The following is a 19,375-nucleotide window of genomic DNA, read 5'->3' as shown; positions in this document are numbered from 1 at the left end:
GCAATCAATAGACAATTGGGATTCCCCAACCCCTACTGTTTCTGCAAAAGCTGCGGTTAGAAGGATTTCTGGGCACTGAATAATAGGGGAAATATACTGTCAATGTCCATCAAAAGTCTACAAATCTGCTGCTGAACCTGTTTCAATCTTTTATTTTAAATCAGTGGTCACCAACCAGTAGATCTACTGGTAGATCTTGGAGCCTCTGACAGGTGATCCTGACTGGTTTGGCCAAGATGCTATCAAGTGCCTGCACTTCAGCTGCCCCTTCCCCCACTGCTGCTCATCCCTTGCCCTTTGACTTGGAGCTGTCCCCTCCCTGCCCTCTGCCCCCTCTCCCTCCCGCGCTCCTGGGAGCCTCCTGCTTTCTGTGCAGGGCAGGGGAAGGAGAAGAGGGGTGTTGATATCAAGGTGCCCCCTCCCACTTTGTATCCTTTCTCCACAGAGCAGGGAGGGAGCACAACAGGACTTGAGATGGAGTTTGCTGGCTGCTTTAGGGAGTGGTCCAGGGCCAGGGCAGGGGTGAGCCAGGAGCCACCAGCAGCCACCAGCAGTGCCCAGCTGGAGCCCACATCCCAAACTCCTACCCCAGTCATGAACCCCAAACCCTTGTCCTATCCCTGAGTACCCTCCCAGAGCCTGCATCTAGTACCCCCTCCTACATCCCAACTGCCTGCCCCACCGTGCTAGTCTGGACGCTCCCCTGCCGACATCAAAGCCCTTTGTCAGCAGCCCCGTTATTCCTCGTGGGATGAGGTTTACCGGGGCTGCCGACAAAGGGCTTTGATGTCGGCAGGGGAGCGTCCAGACTAGCGTGCTGAGCGGACAAACAGCTGATCAGCTGTTTGTTGGCTCAGCGCAGCAGCCATGTAAATTTAAATGAAGCCGCGATCATTTAAATGGCGGCTTCATTTGCCTTTGACAAAACAACAAATCTACATGGCTCCATCGACGGAGCCATGTAGTTTAGACATACCCTGTGAGAGTAACATTCAAGATGAACACTAGATTGAGGCCATTTTTAGGGTGACACCCCTCTGATTGATAGAATGCAAACAACCTTGTAACTCAACTTTTCCATTGATACTCCTCTTAAGTATCTTACCAGAATAAATACTTGGCTGAGCCAACTGTGCTCTGTGGAACAACTGTTCACTGACTTGTTTAAGAATCATAGAACTAGAAAGGACCTAGAAAGGACCTCAAGAGTTCATTGAATCCAGTCTCCTGCCCTCACGGCAGGACCCAGTACCATCTGGACCATCCCTGATAGATGTCTATCTAACCTGCTCTTAACTATCTCCAGAGATGGAGATTCCACAACCTCCCTAGGCAACTTATTCCAGTGTTTAACCACCCTGACAGTTAGGAAGTTTTTCCTAATGTCCAACCTAAAACTCCCTTAATGCTGTCAGGATGTTCTCTAGGGGTGTGTCTAGACTACATGCCTCCTTCGACGGAGGCATGTAGATTAGCGAGATCGGAAGAGGGAAATGAAGCCGCGATTAAAATAATCGCGGCTTCATTTAAATTTAAATGGCTGCCCCGATCTGCCGATCAGCTGTTTGTCGGCAGATCGGGGGAGTCTGGACGCGATGCCCCGACAAAGAAGCCTTTCTTCATCGACACAGGTAAGCCTCGTGAAACCAGGTTTACCTGTGTCGATGAAGAAAGGCTTCTTTGTCGGGGCATCGCGTCCAGACTCCCCCGATCTGCCGACAAACAGCTGATCGGCAGATCGGGGCAGCCATTTAAATTTAAATGAAGCCGCGATTATTTTAATCGCGGCTTCATTTCCCTCTTCCGATCTCGCTAATCTACATGCCTCCGTCGAAGGAGGCATGTAGTCTAGACACACCCTAGGGAAGTCAGCTACAACAGGTCAGTAAGAAAAGAGCACGCAAATAGAGTGAAGTTGTCATTCTTCAGCAACAACATCCACCAAACGTCATCATTAAGTCTCCATGTCATTTCATATAATTTATTTCAATGATGAATGTACAGATTCAGGATCTCTACTACAGAAATATAAACACTGCAGCTCTATGTCACTAAATGTATCATCAGGAGATTATTTTTCTTCTGGAAAAATAATAGTAATAATAAAAAAATAGAAAATATTTCCATCCATATGTGCATAGCACAATGTCCACATCAAACTACTAACAAAAAAGTAATGAGCCTCAGTTACATCTATCAACCATCACCTGATCTAATTTACGATTTGACACTTTGCAGAAAGTTATTACCAAAATGCTCTAAAGCAGATTCCAATTATTATATATTCCTAAAATGCTTTGCCCACGGATTTATTTAGGGCATAAAATTGTGTGTAGATAGCATGCAAATATCACTTCAGGTTACTGTATTGTTAAAGCCTTCTACAGATATGCAGTAATTTACTATTAAAAATTATTTATATTTGCATGGAAAATAAAAAGGAGGCATATTTAGGCATCCTACCAGCAAATAAACAAACAACAACAACCAGCTATCAGAACATGAAAAATACATGAAATGCATGAAACAGCTCCCTAATATGAGGCAGAGAAGGGTTAATGTATTAAATCAAATTCTAAACCACCTCATAACAAGAATAAGATATTACTGTTCCTGCTGTTTTTCTGCTTTTGTATATATGTTGACCTCGTTTTTATGACAACCTTATACATGCCCTGTGCTTTAGCTTGAAAGCAGTTAATTACACATAAATAAATGTTACAGTCAAATGTCAAAACTAGATTAATGTTATTTTGGAAAATCCTATGTTGCTCTTGGGTAGGGCAATCAGATGTATTGATTTTATAGGGACAGTCCCAATATTTGGGGCTTTTTCTTTAGGTGCATATTACCCTCCCTCCTACCCCTTCTGTCCTGATTTCTCACATTTGCTATCTGGCCATCTCATTCTGGGCTATGCCTTCCCCAGAAATATTGTATTTGAAGTTTGTTTTATTCTAATAATAGCATGTTGACAGAGTTCTTTCTGGTGGTGTTTTGATTATTATTTTCTGATGATTTCTTCAACACTTTGAGGATCTCTGTTTGCAGCTCATCCACATACACACATGAAGCTATATTTGGTGGCCTGACATTTGTGATCTCTTGGTTCAACAAAAAATCTGCCTGGCATGTAGAGAATATGCTACAATAAATAAGGCACTTTCTGGATTTATGACAATCATACCAAACATGCATGGCTTTGAAGTCTCTGTCCAATTGTACACAAACTCTGGTCCATGGACCACTGGTAGTGTTGGCTCCACATTTCTGTTGCTGTGGGATAACAGTTCAAAAACATCTAATTGACTTAGGAGCCTAACCATGACTTTGAATATCACTTAGGTACTTAAAAGCCCAAGTCCTGTTGACTTTGAATGAGATTTGGGTGTATAAGGGACATTTAGGTGCCTAAAGGTTTAGATAGCTGCCTAGCAGGAGTCTGAAAAGTTCCAGCTGCATAACACTTATTGATTTCTGTCTATAAGTGCCTACATTGTTTTAAAAAAGGGGACTTAACTTCCCAGGTCCCTTAGGTAATATTTGAAAAATTTACCCATCATATATAAGAGCTTAAAGAAGGAGCATACTTCCAATGTTTTAACTAATGTGCAAACAAATAACATAAAGACAGACCCTACTCCTGAAAGCTCTTAAATTAGACCAACTATTCTTATATTTTCCCATTCCCCAGCTATTACCACTTTGATACAAGTTGGGTGCAGATTCACACATATACAACTCATATAAATATGAAGAAACTTACCCATTCAGCCACCGCACTCTGCACTTTTGACTCTGAGTTGAGCTTTTCACTGAAGACAGTAATAGAAATCCTGTAGAATAGCCCTCCTATCCATTAAAAACAGTATTATAAATATCAGAAACAATGAAAATCATGCATAATATATTGCCAAACTTTCTCTTTTTAAAGTTTCGAGTCCTTATTTTTGTAGCAAAAGATAATTTGGTGGATAGGGCCTACACTCACATTTTGGTATACCCAAAACGTGTATAGCTATTATAGAAGTCTGAGTGCATGCAGGAATGCAGAATTGGGCCTACTGTGCAACAAAATGGAATTTATATACAAATATGATTTCACATATGTAATTGTAAGATCATGAAAATGCCATAAATATAAAATAACTCTAAATACTGAGTTTTCATAGAGAACATAATCTGGTGTAATCTAGAAAAACTCCACAGATTTCACTGGAGTCTCTCAGAATTTACAGTGATCTGAGAGCAAAATGTGACCCATCAGCCTAAAAGCAACAAAATAATCAAGGACATAATTTTAAGACAGTGGGGTTGGATGGCTCGTTCTTGGAAACAATGCTGCATGATCTTTGTTCTCAAATCCCAGATTTTCACAGTTAGAAATTAGAAAGACAAACAATATTTTAATGGCAAAATGAACAAACTTAATTGTGAAAGCCTTGAGATACAATGAATCTAGAGCCTCATTTTTTAGAGAGTCACATCGAGAGTGAAATTTTAGAACACAAACAAGACTATTTCGAAGTGACAGTAATTAACTTTAGATAAATGTACATAGTTGGAGTTGTGTATTTTAAACCGACCTTCTGAATCTAGTATAGACCTGGCCTCAGAAAGAGAAAATATATTGTACTGTAAAATACATGGTATATATTGTATATAGTTAATGTATTTTATATATATACACATAAAATACATGGTACATTATCTATACAGCATATAAATAATTAAATGCATTGTATGTGTTATAATGTATTTTATATGTATATATACACTCATATATACACACACAGTGTCATATATGTATAGTGTCATATAGTGCACTATATATGAGTGAAACATATACTCTTGATGTACAAAATAAAATACAATTCTAACACAGTATCTATTAACTAGTGTTAAATAGTTTCATAGTTACCACCACATTATGACCCAAAGCATGTTTCAGTCAGATGAGCCAAGAGCTACTCTACATTTCTAATCACTCTCAGGAGACTCAGAACGTTTCAAATTGCTTTCCCCCTTTAAAAATATTGATGGGAAAGATCATTTATATAGGAAAATAATTGACAAAAAGTGGAGTGGAGCAGTTTAACATTAAAAATAAATTAAAATAATTAAAATTGCAAAAATATAGAAGATGAAAAAATTACCAAGATTGGGTTTTCCCTCTATGCTGCTCACATTTTCCAGAACTTTCAGAGTTAAATTTGATGTGGACCTTCAATTTGATATTTTAAAATAATCAATGCCACAAATATCTAAATACTGTAATTGAAAAAGTCTAATGAATGTCAGACAAATAAATAAATCAACGGCAATCATCTCATTGTCCCAGCAGTCTCCTTAGAGCTCTGTTGGTTAGAGAATGGGAAGGTAGCAATTAGAAATCAAATGTTAATGGCACATGCTAAGATTATTTTGGAACTTGTTACAAATTCCCCCCTACTGTAATTAAATTGCTATTCTACAACCTTATAACATGCTACATGAAGCTACATGTAATGATTTAATTCAGCTAGTTCTACATCCAATTCTACAAAGTGCATATCTAGCAGATGAGGTGATATTTTCTCTACATCTAGCTTAATGCCTTGACATACTGTTGTTGACCTCAGGTCCACACAGACAGCTCAGTTCAGTGAAGTAATTACATAAATAAGACAACATTAATTTGGGAGAGCTGGTAAGTGGATTCAGTGGCTTGTATGGGATGGAGACTTGGCTTGTTCCAGGAGATGCATTGGCCAAGGGAATTTCATGTGCTGAAATAGAAGGCTGGTGGTACATTACTTGAGAAGCTGATCTTTGGGACTGCAAATCAGAATGATGTATCGTTGCAGCATGGTTTAAAATATTCTCATTAGCATGAATATAAGTCCCATTGTGTGGAGGTGATAGAATTATTGCACTGGCCACTGCTGAAATTGTTGTTGGTTTCAATATGAAAGAGATATTTGTTATTTTTTCATAATCAGTGTAAGCTTCAAAAGACAGAGGCATTGTCTGAAGTTGCAAATCAGTAGCATGAATATTACTGGAATTCAAAGAGGACATTCCTTTGTTAATAAGCTCTTCAGTCTGTCTGCTAGAATAGTGGTATGTCCCCCATTCTGATTCACCTACTGAAAGTAGTGATTCTGTATTTGATATCAGTAAAGTAGTGCTCCCAATATTTAAATCATAGAGAACTCCCATTTGAAGAGAAGGTGTCAGACTGATTTCTGGATCTTCAATGAATTTTTGTTCTGGAACAGTTATGTGGCTTTTCATTACAAGATTTGTTAGTAAATTTAACTCTTCTACATTCCATAGCTGACCCATGGTTGGTGAGGTTTGGTCAAGATCATTTTGAAGACTTTGTGATAGTGAGGGAGTAGAAAAGAACAATGATATTGATTGGCTGTTAGTATGTGCACTTGCCCTGGTTTTTTGTTCTGAATTGAGAGTATCTGTTTTTGCCAAAGACAATGTCATTGTGAGGTGGCTAGAACTTAGTGAGCTCTGTGTTTCTACAAAATCCGTGTCAAAAACACTTGTTGGGTTACTCTCTATGACCATATAAATATTTTGTGATTGTGATGGCCCATTAGTTTTTGTGTCAGTTACAGAACTCTCTGATGACCTGTTGGCTAAGCAGGCAATATAGCTATCCTCAGTACATGAAGTCTGGACTGTTGTGTAAGTGAAGAAAACTGAAGCAAATGTCTGCCCATGGTGTTGGACGGTCATACTGATTTGATCAGCCTTTGAAACTTGATCCCAAGACTGCATGTGCAAACTAGCAACACTTTTGAATTTGTCTATAAAAGTTGCATGTAAAATATCAAAGGTACTCATCTGTACCTGCATAGAAGGTTGATGTGAAGATATGTTCAGTAGAGGGAAATGAGAATTTGAAGAAATATTTATGTTAGGAGAAACAGTCATTTTTGACTCTGATATTTTCCTTTCTGTATTTTCTGAAATCCTTAGTGAAGAGATCAAAACAATTGGACTAAAGTTTTCCGTATCCAGAGATGACATGTAACTAGAAAAGTTCATGTCTTCTGTGCCATAACCTGACATATTGTTGATGGCAGTCCGCATAAGGATATTATCAGCTACAGTAGGGGAACTAAAATATGGCTGTTTCTCTGTTTGGGAAGCAAATAGTTTATTAAAAGAGAACCACAAGCTTTCAGAAGGCTCCCCAGAAAACTCTAGAGACTCTTGTTTGAAATGATAGTCCAAAGTCCAAAAACTTGTTGATAAAGAAGGGTCAATAGTGCCATGCTCTGTTGGCAGGCCCATATAACCTGGTTTCCAGGTGTTACTGATTCTGTTCATGTTTTCTGGCTGAGATGTGGAAAAAACAGAATCTTTATGTAGGTTGTCATTAGGAATTGTTTCTAAACTACTTTCTAATTTTTCATTTCCAGGGGTCTCATTTGGTTTCCTTTTCATATTTGTAGGGGTTTTTAAAGATTGAGGTATATAGGTGCTTGTAGAAGTAAGTGTGTTGAAGAGTTCAAATTCATTTTCTAGAGAAGATGCTTTCACGTATGGCTCTTTTGGCAGTTTGGTCAAAGGTCTAAATATAAACAAGTCACTTTTCAAATATGAATGACTCAAGGATTCTTGATAAGCAGGTGAAATAGTAAAAGAGTAATGAAAATCAGAACTTCTCCTTGTTGCTAGCAACTGTGCCGACCATCTTAGCAATTCTTGGCTGTCTTCCAAAGTTAGAAGAGCTTCTGTTAGCTGGATATCAAGCATAGCTTCTTTATATATTTCTTTTATATCTTGGAAGAAACTAGATGGGTTTAAAGGTTGAGTTTTTTTGGAGGTTACTTTTTTAAGGTTTACTGACTCAAACTCCTTAAAATATTTAAAGTTTGTAGACTGCAGTTCATCATTTGCTTCTGCAGTATAAAAGCTGTTTTTAACAGAATCATCTTCCATAATTTTCTTGGTGGATACAAGGTAAACATTTTCAGGTGAAAACTCTAGTAAATCCAGCCTATTTTTTTGAAAGGACTCATATTGTATAGAAGCAGCAGATAGGCTAGATAGGGAACGATGGTTTTCTTCTGGAATGTCAGAAATGATATGATGATGTGATACAGCATTGTTCTGCCAGCTGAAAGATTCCAAGACATTGTATATACTTTTATATGTGGAAGAGGATGTGTCACTACTAGAGGAAACAATCCACAGGGGTTCCTTTGTTTGTTCATAAAGGGTGCTTTTGCTGATCAGTGTGAGGAATGCTGACTCAGAATTAGTATATTCCAGTCCATCGGTCAAACTCCATGTTAGCTCCGCACTAAAAATTTCACTCTGTGTCAGAGAAAGGCCTACATTCTCTGAATGATCTATAACCATGGGGGTTGTTGGAATTCGTGTTATATCATAAGTCTTATTTATTATGACACTAGAGTTTTTCAAAACACTCTTATCAGTTGACTGATTCATTGAGGTAATATGCTCTGCAAAAGGATCCAAGGTACCAACTTCAGCCTCCCTAGAAGCAGCTGATGTGGCCTCAGTAGTAGGTAGGAAGAACAAGTTTTGTATGTTTTTTCTTTCTGGATTTTGTTCCTTGGATGATAAACTTTCACTAGGTTGGAGAGGCCTTTGTCTCACTGGCCATATAATTGGGGTTGATATAATTCCTATATTTTTGACCCCTTTTATCATAGAATCTTGCTGCCCTTGTAGTAGTGCGTGGGAGGATTCAGCTGAATTTCTCTTCATTCTGAAGATAACGGTAGCAGGAACTCTTAATTCCCGCAGGTCTGTATGTAGCAAGCCATATAGTTAATGGATGAAAGAAACATTATTTATGCAACTAAATGATTCAGCTCATGTTAGAAAATCCCAGTTAGCTCAGTGGAAGCTGTATTTGCTTACATTAATTTTGAATTTGGCCTCTTGACTTTTAGTTTTTCTGCATTGTGAAAATAACGTCACAGATACCCACTGGACTTAGACATCAAATTTCCATTGATTTCAATGGAAATTTGGCATCCAGTTCCCCTAGGTGTCTTTGAAAATCCTATCCTAACTGTGATGGGTTTATTGTTCAGTGTGAACATCTAGGTATTGGTTCCATAAATAGAAACACCCCTTGAAATAAACGACTCAACACCTTTCAGAGTCTGATTCTTTCCCTCTAGGGTACCATCAAATAGCAAAGAAGAAAAGTATAGGTACAAACCACTATATTCTACACAATCTTTACAATAATGTACACAGGCCATAAGCTATAGTATAAAACTACCAGAGGTTTTTTTATCCTCCAACAGAAATGAACTCATTTGTTAAAAACAGATAATTATTGATTGAATTCTGTGGAGACCACTTAAAATGAAATTCCCGCAGAAAAGAATTTGTGTGTTATCGCCTGCGTTATTTTGCAGAAAATCAATAATAGCTGGGTTACAATAGTTTCTTACAATTCATTACTATTATTATTTTTAATTAATTTGTATTTTGGTTGCTTTCCTGATATGCTACACTATCTTGTAAGAAAAGTGATCTCTCAGAACTTGACAAAAATCTCAGAGAAAATCTCTACTACCCTGTGAATAACAGTGGGCTTATAATAGATTCCGCTGTTACCATTAAAATAAAGTTTCCCTAATCTTCCTGAATGAAAACTACATCATATTCAATGTTGTCAATATTTTCCTAAACCAAAACATGATTCAGCTCCCCTTGAAATCAACAGAAAAATTGCTATTGACTCAGTGGAAGTGGCTTTGCTCCATAAGATAGATTCCACTTGGTTTCTCAAACTTACCAGTGGGAAATAGATAATTCTGAAGATATACTCACACGGATGAAAAAGTGGTTGCTATGTGGCATATAAACAGCAGCTGTGTTAAAATGTCTCAAATCCATGTCTATTTTTATCCTTTTAAAAAAAATGTCTATCTTGGCCTTACTGTTTTTTGAAGATTAGTGAATGAACAATGTAAAAACAATTCATACATAATGTAGAAATGGTTCTCTTTTACACAAGAAATATGTAAGTGTGTTAAGTTAATATTGCACAAGTTTTACATGGTTGACATTGGTGGAGTAACTCCTGATTCACACTAGTGTAATAAAGAGCAGAATGAAGCCCAATATATGAAACTTAACATTTAAGATATTTAAGTAAATTTCTAACATAATGCGATTGTTCTAGATACAGTACAAGGAAAAATGTAACACAGGGTTTCTTACCATCATTTGGTTTATCGGTTCTATTAGTATCGGGCATGTTAGTGGTGACAGTGGGTGGTGGAGTAGTAGCATTTACAGTAGTAGCTGGTAACAAAGATGAGAGAAAGGTGAATTTGCATGAAACATGAATGTTAATGTGGTCAAGCACAATGGGAATAATGCATGAAAACACATATACAGAGAGTGAAGGAAACCATTTACTATACATGTTAATATGCACACACCAAATTTCTGTATAAAATGATGAATGTGAATGAACTGATGTAGGTCCCAGCCCTACCATCCTTACTCATGCCGGCTTCATTTGGAGTAAAGATTACAGGATCAGTCCTGTACTGTCTTCAGAAATTCTGAATCAGTTCATGAGATCTTCTATGAAGAGTTGTGCAAAGGCCAGAAAATAAATAATAATGCTTCAAAGCCGCACAAACTAAGAAGATTAGTTTGGGCGGGGGGAAAGGGGGTGATAGATGCATCTATCCAGGGACTGAAGATGAACAATTGTGAAACTAAAACACCAATGTAAGGATCTAATGAGCTCCACTAAGATTTGTATAATGAATAGAATTACAAACATATATACATATTATGAAGAAATGTATTTTTAAACCTTCATGTGAGATCCTAACTGTATAATTCCTACTGACATCAGTAGGCATCACCTTACACAGCAGTTCCAAAATTGACCTCTTAGGGACTAGTTCAGATGCATTTTCAGTTGATACAAGGAAGTTAAACCAGAAAATCACCTTCAGAACATAATAGGTTTGGGCGTGTACACAGAACTTCAGCAAAACAATTACAAATCATTTTAAACAGCACTTATTCAGTAATTCTCAGGGAAGACAACCCGCAAATTGATAGCTTTTTTCTCCCCCGGAAATGCTCTTTTTACAATCTGGATACTTTTACATAAACTCTTAACTTGCTATTTTCTTTTCTGATACAGTTTTGGCCAACAACCAAACTGCAAAGGTTACAAATGTGTATTTTCAGAAAGGATTTTTTTCTAGTTGCAGTCTGTATTGTTTTTGTTACAAGCTTCTTGTGTGATTTTTAGTGAGGAAGAATAAATCTGTCTGTTACATTGTTACATCTTTGTTGTGTGTTTTCTATTCATATATTACTAAACAAAATACAGAAACAATGTAAAAACATGTGAACATACCAGATTGTGTGTTTTCAATCATTTATACAATTATGAGAAAAAGGGTCTCATTAGACAACTCAACAAAAAATGGTAAAAAAGAAAAAGGCATACATACCTATTACCAAGTGCTGCTATAGAAATCTAAGGTCTTTAATTTATACAAAACCAGTATCAGTTGTTTTTCTTCAACAATTGTTTTTATGACACTGGAAATTAGTTCTTTAAAAAATGCTTGACATCTGAATAGTGTGGCAAACTATCCAATAGTGTGAGGGGGGCACATGCCCCACACACGGCAACATGGATTTAAGGGATTATTTTACATTCAGTTAGCCCCATTCTGCCACATAAGCAGCAAATATTGCATCTGCTGGAGGAATTAAAAGGAAGGGAATTAGCGTATTTGGGTAGCAGGGCTGGAGGTGAGCAGACCTGCAGCCTACAGGTCTAGCAGAACACAATAGAGGGAAGCCTAAAAGTCTCTGACCCAGATGACCAAAGGACTCGTCCTAGAGATAACCTGATAGGGAAGTATCCTGTGAACCTGTGACATTGGTACCTCCTTAACTTATGGTGGTTTGGGTTTCCACAGCAGGGGAAATCCTGGAACTAAATGGAACATTCGCGCCCCCCTCCCAGGTGGATTGGAGAGGGTGAGCAGTGGATGAGAAGAAGAGGGTCAGAGAGGATAGTCTTAAGCAGCTTTGGTTACCAGACTATTAGTAGCCCAAAGGGAACTGAGTTGGGAAGTGGCAGGGCTTGTACTCCCCTCCCCATACCACTTTTGGCAGTCAGGAGTTACAGACATGACTACTTGGCCCAGTTCCCCAAGAGGGGACTTGTTACAGATAGTAATCAGTAATAATTAAAACAGATGACCAGACTTATGTGGGAAGAGGAGATGTCACTAATGTTCAGTGGGCCACATTAGTTTATAATACTCCCTGTCAAACTTAGATTATCTGTCTCAGAGGGGTAGCCATATTAGTCTGTAACTTTAAAAACAATGAGTAGTCCAGTAGGATCTTTGGGTACATCTACACTGCACAGCTATTTCAGGATACCAAAGGTATCCCAAAATAGCTACCCTGCATCTCCACAAGCCACCTGTTATTTCAAAATATTTTTCGAAATAATGGGCACACTATTTCACCATCCTGGTAAACCTCATTGCACGAGGGTTAAGGGAAGGCTCAAAATAGCACATTATTTCAAAATTTAGCGCTGTGTAGATGCACCAAATTTCAAAATAAGCTATTTCCAAATAGATTTGAAATAAGATATGCAATTTGCATAGCACACATTGCGTATCTTATTTCGAGTTTAGGGTGCTATGTAGACACACCGTTAGAGACTAAATATATATATATATGATTCTATATATTTTTGTTAGTCTTTAAGGTGCCACAGGACTACTCGTTGTTTTTAGATTATTTGGAATGCATAGAGGTAACAGACATTAATTATAAATTAAAAGCTTTTTCTTTGTGATTCCATTTCTGGGCTAAGTTCCAGATGCTTCATGAAAGGTGGACAGTATTTACAGTGAAAGAAGTAGGAGAATCTGAAAGAGAAGTAGAAGTTAAACCAACTTTGACAGGATAAACTAAAAGTCTTTTTTGCATTCCAGAATCCTCATAAGATTAGGCAGCTTGATTTTCAGATGTTCTAAGGCCTTAAAACTCTAGATAAAGATTGTGAGAGCTGCAGGTGCTCAACATTGCTGAAAATCAGGTCTAGTTTCTCATGCTAAATTGTGAAAAGGAACAATATTTTATGTGCAAACTGATGAACCTCTGGCCAGAATGATCAGGGATCTGGAAAATGAGCACACAATTTTCTTTGCCATTCTGGTTGCTTGGTTACAGTGCTGCCCCATGCAGTTCTAAGAGTGATCTGGAACAAATTTGTTTTGATCCATTTTCCATTCCTTTCTGGTGGAAAGACAATGTCCTTAATTTAGGGACAGCCCCACCAAAACTTTCTTCAGCATTCACTACCAGCCTGTTCATGGAATTGGTAGCATAGGAGGGTAGTATCAGTGTCACCCCCTTGGTAAAATGTTTAATGGCTTCCTGATAAAAGGAGGTTTGGATGAAAGATAAAATTGAATAAAGAGGCAGCACAAAATGAACAAAATGTCAGCAGAATGTATGCAGATACCTTTTGTACCTGCTGTCTAAAACTAAAGTAAAAGCATAGACTTTGTCCATTAAAGTAATAAAATTATTGTGGCCGTTTAGCTTAGTTTAGTTTGTAACATTATAACCCCTCAGAAAACAAAGCAAAACAAAACAAGGAAGGTGGGCTCCTATCTAGTAATGCCAGTTTAATACAGTATGGAAAACTAACAGTGAACAGTGACTACATAGAAATGGCACATTCTTATAAAATAGAGCTCTTTCTCTAGCAATTTCAGAATACGATCTGCTGAAAAATAATTGTTAAGACTTTTTATCCTTTTTAGCATTACAGAACTAAAGGCATAACATAGCTAAGTACAGCACATGGATCCTATTTCTTTAAAGCCAATAGAATTAATTGTTTGCCAAATTCCAAACACATATAACTGATGGTATAATTTGGCCATTTAATAACTAGTGATGATGCAGAAAGGGGAAAAAAAAGGCTAGAACCAACACTGATCTTCAGGGTACATATACATTGCACACTTATTTTGAAATAAGTTGTTTTGGAAGACATACTCTGAAATTGCTTATTTTGAAATAGCACATCTATACTACAGGGAAGCCTCAAAATTAGTCTGAGGCAGGCTTCCCTAATGTGGATGTGCTACCTCGATTTAGAGCCCCATGAGGCACTGGGGAGTAATTAGTCTGAAGGGCCCTGGAAAGGGGCTATTTCGAAATAGCAGCTGTTGAGCATCCACGCTATTACTATTTCAAAATAGCTACTTTGGTATAGGCATTATTCCTTGTGGAATGAGGTTTATAAAAGTTGGAATAAGTCATCCCTTATTTCGAATTTATTTCAAAATAACAGAATTGCTGTGTAGATGCTCACATTGCTATTTCAGAATAATGGTAGAATTGCTGTGTAGACGCACCCTCAAAGTCCATAGTAAGTCTGCAGGTTCTGGGCAGCTCGGTGCTCATAGAAATGAAGGAGGTAGTGGCCCATGATTGCATGTGCCCCCCTCAAACTCAGCCTATGTTTGGGAGGGACAGTGCCATGGACATCTCCAGCCATGACCTACCCCTGCCCCATGTGGCTTCCCCTATTATTTTCTGAGGGGAAGCAAAGAAAGTCTGCAAATTGACATGAATTCTGCACACATGCAGATGTGATCTGTCCTTCAAAGACGCTGATGCCATGATTCCTGTAGTTATGTATGACATGACTGACAGACATGTTGATTTTACAATGTTCATTTGATAGTTTACCTATTGGGGAAGACTGGAAAATCATCAACTATAACAATAATTTTTATTATATGAATAATAACTATTACAATTTGTATTTGTATAATATCTTTCACCCAAGGATCTCAAATCATATTGACAGTTAATCAAGCTTCACGGCAGCCTGTTCAAAGCATCTACATAATGATCGGTTCATGTAATTACACTAATTTATGCTTGATTTACAGATTTTCTAGCAGGGTTAACATTATAGCCTTTAGTTATGCAGAAGGAAAAGATATAGGGAAAGAAATGAAACCAGTTCATCCTTGCATGAGCATATGATTGTTAGGTGTGCTATACATACACTATGTAAAAATAATATGGTCACACTCTTGATAATACAATCTACTCCATTATCAAGAGTGTGACCATATTATTTTTACATAGTGTATGTATAGCACACCCTCACACTGGTTGAAGCTAAGAAATTCCTTTCTTTGCTCAGTTTTCTAGAGGTCAGTCTTAAAAAGTTCAAGTAAAATGAAATTAAAAGAAAAGCAAATAGAGAGATTTGGTAAAGCTGAAAAATGCAAAAAGTGTCTTTGGCTTCTTACCTTGACATAGGCTTCCAAGATTTGCACAGCTAGTCGGTTCAGTTGTAGGTAAGGGAATTAGGTATGAGCCTTTAGAAGAAGGAAAGACAAATTCTTAAAAATATTTGATATGTCATACATAATACTGTCATGTCTCAAAATACATTACATCATGCCCTGAGGTCTTTTTCTAGTTTACATCAGTGGGAAATGCAACATGACATTTTGCTCAGAAGACTCATGTATGTCCTTTCCCTATGTTGTTGACAAGTCCACAAAAGTCTGGCTCATTTGCAAGTTTGGATCATATCTAACATGTACCTCATATCCTCATGTTTTCCAAAATTTCCATTAGATTTTAGCTTTGTGTACACTATGCAGCTTTTAGCAACATGGCTGTGTTGCTAAAAGTTGGGCAGTGTAAAGTTGGGCACTGTTTGTCCTCACTTTTGCCAACAAAATACTGCAACCCACTCTGAGCGGGGTTCACATAGTTGACAGGAGAGTGCTTCTGCCAACAATTATATATTTACACTGCCATTTGCCACAAAAAACTTTTTGTCTTTGGGTTGGGGGAGGCAGGTTAGGCACCTGTGAACAAAGAAAGTATTGACGCTTGATTGGCTCTACTGGCCTTAGTTACACAGCTCCCCTAACAATCACTGAGTAGTGTATAGCAAAATGCTATCCAACAGTTTTAAAATATAGTAGCTAATGTAGCTGTAGTGCTCATGCAGAACTAATGGATAATAAAATGGCATCTTAATGAGAGTTCTGAACTCAGCTGGGCCAATGTCATCTACCAGTCATCACCTGTTAGAAAATTTCATCTAGGGGGATAACAAACAGATAAGTTTTAATTCAATCAGTACCTGGACTCTGTTCAGGGTGTGGGCATGATTAGTGTTCTGGTATGCACACACAAGAAACAGATAAAAATATAAGAATGTGTGTTTACTGTATTTGGGTGGTGTGGAAACTAACTGCATAAGAGTGATCAACTGAGCAAGTAATGGTATATATTTTGAATATCCTCGTGATTCAGCTGTGCATATAGTGTTTGCACATTGTCTTCAGAGAAAGTTCTGTGAGAAATACCGTCTCGAGAACTCATCTAGAAACCCAGAGGATGCACCTGTAAATTTTTTCTCTTCTCGTCATCTTTTTAAGTAATAAAGAATTCTTTGTCAACCAACCTTTGAAACAAGAGTAGATGAGTCAGACTATTAACCCTAGACAAAGTGCTAACAACATGACAGAAATGACTATTTTACTGATAAGGACTCATTTTATTGCAAAACAAGGGTTCAGAAAAGAGATTTTCCTCTGGTCATGTTCATGCTTTGGAAAGAAGCTAAGTAACAAAGCAGCCTGAACACTTACTTCTGAATGCAGCTTATTTGCATGTGAATGTCACTTGCATTATTGAACTCAGCAAAGGCACAGCAAAGTATTTTCATTTGCAGTTAATGGACTTTTCAAACAAAGCTTTTGCTAATGGACTTATTGACCATATGAGCAGTAACAAATTACTGCAGATAACCTTCTTTTGAGAACAGTACCTTGAACTGAATTAATATTCCATTCAGAATTTCATTTACACTTAGGCTATGTCTAAATTACATCCCTCTTTTAAAAGAGAGATGTAAATTAGGTAGATCAAAAGTGCAAATGAAGCGGGGATTTAAATATCCTGCACTTCGTTTGCATAAGCGCATCACAGCGTTCTTTCGAAAAAGGGTATTTCGAAGTGAAACTGCTGTTTAGACATGGTTCTTAAAAAAAAAACCTTTTTTGAAAGATCCTGTACTCCTCATTTTTTTGATCTTTCGAAAAAACATTTTTTTAGAAAGAACTGCATCTAATCAGTGGTTTCACTTTCGAAATACCCTTTTTCAAAAGAATGCTGTGATGCAATTATGCAAATGAAACGTGGGGTATTTAAATCCCCACTTTATTTTCACTTTCGATCTGCCTAATTTATATCCATCTTTCAAAAGAGGGATGTAGTTTAGACATGCCATTATATTCTTACCACTCTGTAGCACTGCTGGGTTTTTCTGTGGTTTTAATACAGCCCACTAGTTCTACTTGTCATGTAGATGCACCTAGATTTCATTTCACTATAAAATCAGCAGCAGTATTTGATACCAATAGTACATATCCTTATCTTATACCCACGTTGATACAAAAAAATGAAACGTTCAGCTATAGGTGACCATCCCTTTCAAGTGAGGTAAGCAAGATGTGCAGAGGATTGACAATCTTAGTGATACTGTGTTGCTCCAATATTTTCATCAAAGTATTTTGACATTTAGATTGAAATGTCTTCTTTTATTGAGTGCTAAGAGATTTGGTCTGGCCAAAATCAAACTTGATTAAGACAAAAAAGGACATGTTTAGAATTAAGCTTATACATATTTATCTTTAAAAAATAGTGAAGTGAGGCCTGTAGCAGTGTGGAAGATAAGGTGCTTTTGGGGTAGGTGCTTAGTCACCTTCCTCTGATAAGGGGAATCCGCTTTTCAGGGTATTTTCATATTAGCCTATTAATATTAGCAAATATAGCTGTAAAAATGCTTCGTTCAGGACTTCAAATGGCTTGCAAAAAGTACTCAGTAGAATATAATTTCTTGTATAAAATATGTAAGTCACATCACTGTCCCATAGGTTTCAAGTTACTCCATGGAAAAAATACTTTTACGCCTAGTCTCTCTCTATTCTCTCAGGTTCCCAGCTAGTAGTATCCCACCCTTCTGCATGACCTCTAGGTTCACTGCTGCCAACTGAGGAGCCCCTGGGGCCACTTTGGCTCATTGTCATCACAGCAATAATCAGACCACAGGCCTAGTAGAAACAAAATAGGAATAATGTTTTAAAAAATATCTAAGTGGTTTTGGAGTGTAAATCCCATTTTCAGTAATGACAGAGGAGCCTAATTCTCATGGTACTTCGGCAATTTAAATTTTTTTATCCTAGCTCCTACTTGTTCTGTTTCTAACTTTTTCTAGTTTGCTTGCAACAAAGCAACATTTAATCACTTCTTTTTTGTTCCTATTAAAATAACCACAAAACTCCCAAAGATTTCAGTGAATGCAGAACCAGAATTATTGGCCAGATCCTCTTCTATGGCTGTGTAAATTTACATTATCTGTTAAAAAGGCCAAAAACTGCAGCCAGGCAGCAGAGCCAACAGCCTTGCCAGGCCCTTGGGCAGGTCCTCAGGTGGAAAGGACAGGCATGGGGACAGGCAGCCTGGACCACAGTGCACTCCCGTGTTCAGCCCTCAAATATACAGGTACATCCTCTGGGGTTTCTAGATGAGTTCCCGAGATGGTATTTCTCACAGAACTTTCTCTGAAGAAATGTAGTTGAGTAAGCCACTAGTAAAGTAATCATTTAGCATGCCTGGGAGAAGACTGAAAAGGGTGTTGGAGTTTTCTCTCAGTCTTTAGCACAGGAGATGTACAATTACCTAAGGAGTCATATTTTCCTTGGAGTGTGTGGCCTTTTTGCACTCTTAGCAAACAGTGTGGTGTGGATAGATAAGGATTTTACTCCTTTGCTCTTTCCACTGCACACACGCTATTACTGATTTTCCAAGTAATTTCTTAGCTAGTAAAAGTCTTTGGGGGCAGAGCCTGTATCTTCATATGTATTTGTACAGTTGTCTATCACAATGGCATCCTGATCCTGGTTGTGGCCCTGGACACTATTGTAATATTTTAAATATCAAAAGTAATATCTATGTAAAACAGAATATTTTATTGTAGTCTAAGTAATATTTTAAACCTAGTCTAAGTATTCATGGTTTTTTTCTACAAAAACTTCATACATGGGAGAAGAGGAACCTGCACACTGCTCCTTCCTGCTGACCAGAGGGTCAGAGATCAGAAGTGCATACTAACATGCCAGATTGACAGTTTAATTAAGTTTTCATCCAAAGACTACTGTGGATGGGCTGAAGCCTACTGGATCTTTTCCCACTCGTAATCCTCCCTCGTGTCCCATGGGAAGAATGCTAATAAAAAACAAGCAGTTTAGAAAGA

At 37.7% G+C, this 19,375-nt stretch overlaps 1 protein-coding gene across 8 annotated transcripts in view; it reads right to left on the bottom strand.

Annotated features, from left to right (window-relative positions):
- ADGRG6 (adhesion G protein-coupled receptor G6) overlaps positions 1–19,375 on the bottom strand; it is a 163,882-nt gene that overhangs the window by 74,843 nt on the left and 69,664 nt on the right. For 7 of the 8 annotated variants that reach the window (XM_075924316.1, XM_075924318.1, XM_075924317.1 and 4 more), the window contains exons 5-7: positions 15,348–15,416; positions 10,219–10,302; positions 3,767–3,852 (exon numbers count right to left, since the gene is read on the bottom strand). In XM_075924316.1, the coding sequence (XP_075780431.1) occupies positions 3,767–3,852; positions 10,219–10,302; positions 15,348–15,416 (239 nt within the window). The remainder of the gene's footprint in view (positions 1–3,766; positions 3,853–10,218; positions 10,303–15,347; positions 15,417–19,375) is intronic. The other variant, XM_014580183.3, reaches the window with a different exon arrangement.

This window comes from Pelodiscus sinensis, chromosome 3 (genome assembly GCF_049634645.1).
Source record: "Pelodiscus sinensis isolate JC-2024 chromosome 3, ASM4963464v1, whole genome shotgun sequence".
NCBI classification, from domain to species: Eukaryota; Metazoa; Chordata; order Testudines; family Trionychidae; genus Pelodiscus; species Pelodiscus sinensis.
This window is presented reverse-complemented; position numbering and strand designations above follow the sequence as displayed.